The following is a 6,000-nucleotide window of genomic DNA, read 5'->3' as shown; positions in this document are numbered from 1 at the left end:
CTACAGGCTGGCCTTGCTTTCCACCTGGCTACCCCTACCCCGGCCAACAGCTCAGCACCCCCTGCAGAAACTTGCCAAAGCCCCCTTCCCCCCTCCCGCTTCTCCTTCACCCAAATCCAGACAGCTGATGTTATGAATGGGCTGAAATATCTGGATCCCTACAGATCAGCTGGGCTAGATAATCTGGACCCTCTCTTCCTAAAATTATCCGCCGAAACTGTTGCAACCCCTATTACTAGCCTGTTCCACCTTTCATATCGTCCGAGATCCCCAAAGATTGGAAAGCTGCCGTGGTCATCCCCCTTTTCAAAAGGGGGAGACACTGTAGACCCAAACTGTTATAGACCTATATCCATCCTGCCTTGCCTCCTAAAATCTTTGAAAGCCAAGTTACCAAACAGATCAAATTTTCATTTGCAAATAATAGGCATTCCCAACAGTACAGTTTGCAGTGCTTCTCGGAGCCTGTGAGCCATTAATAGCGCTCATAGTTGGAACTTTGAAAGTGGCGAACGAACCCCTTTCCCGCCTGTGACTGGCTTTGTAGCGTCGGCGTCGGGCGACCTCTCCTGACAATGTCTAACATTCTTGAAAAGTTTGTCTTGAGAATGGCGTTATAATTATATCCTCGACCAAATCGATATCTTCTCCTCCTTCCGCCATTGTGGGTTGAAAATACAGCTTAGTAGTACTCAAATTAATTTGTTTATCAATTTCAGTTTCCTAGTTCTGAGATTCTGCTTAGACCTGCCTAAATAGGACCTGCCTCTCAATATTGGTAATCCAATCAAAAGACGTGCACGCACTACGCCTGCTAGCTGGTTCCTGTGTAACACTGGAGCCAGCCAGCAGGCGTACAATAGCCAACTCTAAAGCTGATTGGTTGACACTAAATTTTCATTTCCATTCACTTTAAGCTACAAGCGCCCACACTGTTGATTCTGAAGGCCTGAGGGCAGATTTTAGACCCCTGGCAACACATGATGGCTGAATATGATTGGATAAAATATCTAACATAAAGACCAGCCCTCCAAATCTCAACCTGGGGCTGGAAGCAGTGCAACCAGGAGGAAAGCTATGAAATGAAGAGTATAAATCTTACTCTGGGGAATAATTTAATACATATTTGTGGGAAAATATATTTAAAATATATATATATATATTCTGATGATGTTTAGGCCAGCAGAGAAGGCCTTGCTGGCCCTGACGGCCCACCACTGGGTTTTCCTTATTTAAAAAAATATTTTCTACATTGTAGAATAATAGTGAAGACGTGTGCAAAGCTGTCAAAGGCAAAGGGTGGCTACTTTGAAGAATCTCAATATAAAATATATTTTGATTTGTTTCACACTTTTTTGGTTACTCCGTGATTCCATATGTGTTATTTTATAGTTTTGACGTCTTCACTATTATTCTACAACCTAGAAAATAGTAAAATCTAGAAAAACCCTTGGATGAGTAGGTGTGTCCAAACTTTACAGTGGTAATGTATATGAAAATATAACAAAGGTATCATTGATAGCAAAACTTTTTACTGGTACTGTAATAATGGCACAATTGTCATAAAAGTGTAAAAAAGCGAATTATATTTTCTCTTGCGACATATTCCAATTCTTTATTAGTCACATTATTTTGCAAGTGTTATTATTTTGATGGAAAACCTTCTGAAGTTTTTAGAAGTTAAATCGATATTCCTTCTTCGCTCGATAACGTTGTGGGGGAAATGGGTTTATAGGCTAAATGTGGCAACTCCCTTCTTCCTGGGACTACTTTTCAGGCCTTATGAGTAGGTTTTGAGTCGTCATTACCCGGATTTTGATTAGGACCTGGCAACCCTGATTCAGAGTCCAGGATAAGGATAATAATGGCGGCGCAAACCCGGGCGCTTGTTTCAGCCAAATGGCTTGCAGATGCGATAAAAAGCAACCGTATTGGACCGAATCTTCGAATTCTGGATACGTCCTGGTATCTAGCAAAATTAAAACGCGATGCAAATGCAGAATTTAACCAACAGCACATACCTGGAACTTCGTTCTTTGATATTGACAAATGCTCTGACAAAACTTCCTCGATGGACCATATGCTCCCAACTGCAAACTACTTTGCAGAGTATGTGGGGGGTTTAGGTATAGGAAACGATACACATGTAGTAGTGTACGATACCAGCGATTTTGGGTCATACAGCGCACCCCGAGTGTGGTGGATGTTCCGATTATTTGGGCACAATTCTGTATCGGTCCTGGACGGGGGTATGAAGAATTGGCTGGCCGAAGGGCATCCGGTCACTGCAGAATACACCAAGCCAGAACGTGCGGACTTCAAGGCGACCGCCAATCATTCTTGGGTCAAGTCGTATGAAGATGTGCTGAAAAACATCGAGACGAAACAGGTGCAAGTGATTGACGCAAGATCCGCCGGCAGGTTCCGGGGAACCGAACCAGAACCAAGAGATGGTCAGTGGGAGCATATGCAAAGATTTATTTTGGCCTCCTAGAATTGATTACATTTGATGTTATTATACATTTTTGATAATATGATTTTTTATATGTTATGACATCATATTTTGCCCAAATATTTTTTTTAAATAAAATCTCACCTTCCCTCTTTCTCCATCCCCCTCTCTTTATTGCTCTCCTTATAATTGTTTTTCCTCTCACACACAGACATTGAACCTGGCCACATTCCTGGTACTATCAACATGCCTTTTGCCAAGTTCATGGATGCCTCAGGCAAGGAGTTGGAGCTTGAAGTGCTGACGAAAATGTTCCAGGAGGCAGGGGTGGACTTGGAGAAACCTTTCTGGGTATCCTGTGGGTCAGGGGTCACTGCATGCCACGTGGTTCTGGCTGCTCACCTGCTGGGACATTCAGGGTCAGTGTCTGTGTATGACGGGTCATGGTCTGAATGGTTCAAAAGGGCTGCACCGGAGCATGTCATCTCTGAGGGCAAGGGGAAGCAAGTGTGATGTGGAGAGACGAGTAGAGATGAGCATTAAGGAAAATACTGTTGAATGAGTTGCTGATTAAAAGCAGGGAGGGGACACTATGAATCACAAAGGAAGCTACAGATTGCACAAAATATGGAGGGTTTTACTGATTTTGAATGAAGATTTTTGCTGAGTTGGATGAATGTGTCATTGCGAAAGAGGTCACCGTTCAAGAGTCAATGAATACAGTATGCCTATGTTTATATTCAAGATGTCCAATAAAGGTGTTACAAACTATGCTATTTTAATCTATTAATAAAGATTAGAAGGATGGAATGTTTGAGGTATTCGGGTTAGAATTGGACTATGGTTTGAGGTATTCGGGTTAGAATTGGACTATGGTTGAGTTGGATGCTCCTACTTAGGGGATTGCAGCCTGGCAACCTTGTCTTGTAGATGTTGCCACTGCCAGACATTTTGTAAGGGACTTTTAAAATAATGAAACTTGCTCTTAATGCACCATGAACATGTAAGGAAAATATAATTTTCATGGAGTTGTAGTTGCCTTGGTGTGACCTTGTTATGAGATGTAGACCCACGAAATGTCAAGGGGTTTTTCTAAGTGCAGTTCGGTTTTAGTATTAACAGAAGTTTCTGTCAGTTTGATTGCAGGATGTCACTTTGTTTAATTTGTACAATAAAAATATGCCATCTACTGTACAAAGTTCTCTGTATTGTATTTGTTTCAAAGTATAACCATTTTTACCATGTATACAGTAGTCCTTCGTACAACTTTTACTTATTCAGGGTCAATTTTTAACTTTGGTTAGACGAAGTAAATGTGAAGACTTCAATGTCCAACGTGTCTACTTTTTACATAGATGGTCATCAATCTAGTATATGTAGGTCTATTTTTTTTATGGTAACAGCGTTTCAGGTTATACCACATTTTTCTGTTCTTTAACTTATTTTGGTTAGGCATTTGATGTGAGAATTAATGTGTAATTGTCAGGGGCATGTTGTAACTTCTAATTCTTATTGTCCTCACAGTTTGGGCTGGATCTTTGAACACATTGTGTCCTCATGTGAATGTGACATCACAATGAAGTGAATCAAAAATTAAATATAGGCTACACACACTACCGTTCAAAAGTTTGGGGTCACTTAAAAATGTCCTTGTTTTTTAAAAAGCACATTTTTTTGGTCCATTAAAATGACATCAAATTGATCAGAAGTACAGTGTAGACATTAATGTTGTAAATTACAATTGTAGTTGGACACGGCTGATTTTTAATGGAATATTTAAACTCACCCTCCAATCCAACAGGTCCCAGACGTGCTCAATGGGTTTGAGATCCGGGCTCTTCGCTTGCCATGGCAGAACACTGACATTCCTGTCTTGCAGGAAAACACGCACAGAACGAGCAGAATGGCTGGTGGCATTGTCATGCTTGAGGGTCATGTCAGGATGAGCCTGCAGGAAGGGTACCACATGAGGGAGGAGGATGTCTTCCCACAGCGTTGAGATTGCCTGCAATGACAACAAGCTCAGTCCGATGATCCTGTAACACACTGCTCCAGACCATGAAGGACCCTCCAAATCGATCCCGCTCCAGAGTACAGGCCTCGGTGTAACGCTCATTCCATCGACGATAAACATGAATCCGACCATCCCCCCTGGTGAGACAAAACCGTAACTCGTCAGTGAAGAACACTTTTTGCCAGTCCTGTCTGGTTCAGCGATGGTGGGTTTGTGCCCATAGGCGACATTGTTGTCAGTGATGTCTGCCTTTCAACAGGCCTACAAGCCCTCAGTCCAGCCTCTCTCAGCCTATTGCGGACAGTCTGAGCACTGATGGAGGGATTGTGTGTTCCTGGTGTAACTCGGGCAGTGGTTGTTGCCATCCTGTACCTGTCCAGCAGGTGTGATGTTCGTATGTACCGAACCTGTGCAGGTGTTGTTACTCGTGGTCTGCCACTGCAAGGACGATCAGCTGTCCGTTCTGTATTCCTGTAGCGCTGTCTTAGGCGTCTCACAGTACGGACATTACAATTTATTGCCCTGGCCACGTCTGCAGTCCTCATGCCTCCTTGCAGCATGCCTAATGCACGTTCACCCAGATGAGCAGGGACCCTGGGCATCTTTCTTTTGGTGTTTTGCAGTCAGTAGAAAGGCCTCTTTAGTGTCATTTGTTTTCATTACTGTGACCTTAATTGCCTTCCATCTGTATGCTGTTAGTGTCTTAACGACCGTTCCACAGGTGCATGTTCATTAATTGTTTATGGTTCATTGAACAGGCATGGGAAACAGTGTATAAACCCTTTACAATGAAGATCTGTGATGTTATTTGGATTATTACGAATGATCTATGAAAGACAGGGTCCTGAAAAGGGACGTTTACATAGGCGCACAGAGGCCCATTATCAGAAACCATCACTCGTGTGTTCCAATGGCATGTTGTGTTTATAATTTTAAAAGGCTAATTGATCATTAGAAAACCCTTTTGCAATTATGATAGCACAGCTGAAAACTGTTGTTCTAATGAAAGAAGCAATACAATTGGCATTCTTTAGACTAGTTGAGTATTAGCATTTGTGGGTTCGATTATAGGCTCAAAATGGCCAGAAACAAAGACTTTCTTCTGAAACTCGTCAGTATATTCTTGTTCTAACAATTGAAGGCTATTCCTTGCGAGAAATTGCCAAGACATTGAAGATCTCGTACAACGCTGTGTACTACTCCCTTCACAGACTGGCTCTCACCAGAATAGAAAGAGGAGTGGGAGGCCTTGTTCTGTTACAATCTCTGATGTCTCTCTGGAGGGCAACGCTTTCCCTAATTTCTTTCACCTTTTTGTCTAGAGACTGGACATTGGTGAGTAATATACTCGGAAGCGGTGGGTGGTGTGCGTCTTCGAAGTCTGACCAGGAGGCCGCTCTGTCTTCCACTTCTTCCGGCAACGTTGTTTTGGATCAGCCTCTGGGATTTGATCAAATGTCCTGGGTGGTGGTCCGAATAAAGAATCCGCTTCGGGCAAGTCGTATTCCTGGTCGTATTGTTGGTAAGTTGATGC

At 42.6% G+C, this 6,000-nt stretch overlaps 1 protein-coding gene across 1 annotated transcript; it reads left to right on the top strand.

Moving 5' to 3' along the window:
- The first annotated feature begins 1,499 nt into the window (after positions 1-1,499).
- On the top strand, positions 1,500-3,646 carry LOC123999613 (3-mercaptopyruvate sulfurtransferase-like). The gene is made up of 2 exons (XM_046305544.1): positions 1,500-2,453; positions 2,664-3,646. The coding sequence occupies exons 1-2, from the start codon at positions 1,865-1,867 to the stop codon at positions 2,963-2,965; spliced, it is 891 nt and encodes a 296-aa protein (XP_046161500.1). The 5' UTR covers positions 1,500-1,864; the 3' UTR covers positions 2,966-3,646.
- The last annotated feature ends 2,354 nt before the right edge of the window (positions 3,647-6,000 follow it).

This window comes from Oncorhynchus gorbuscha, linkage group LG16 (genome assembly GCF_021184085.1).
Source record: "Oncorhynchus gorbuscha isolate QuinsamMale2020 ecotype Even-year linkage group LG16, OgorEven_v1.0, whole genome shotgun sequence".
In the NCBI taxonomy this organism is placed as follows: domain Eukaryota; kingdom Metazoa; phylum Chordata; class Actinopteri; order Salmoniformes; family Salmonidae; genus Oncorhynchus; species Oncorhynchus gorbuscha.
Note: the sequence above shows the minus strand (reverse complement) of the source record. Positions and strands in the feature narration are given on the sequence as shown.

Bases quoted from the DNA above. Each gene is read 5' to 3' on its own strand.
- LOC123999613 (XM_046305544.1), top strand. From the start codon at position 1,865: ATGGCGGCGCAAACCCGGGCGCTTGTTTCAGCCAAATGGCTTGCAGAT. The intron at 2,454-2,663 runs GTCAGTGGGAGC...TCTCACACACAG, and splicing joins CGAACCAGAACCAAGAGATG to ACATTGAACCTGGCCACATT.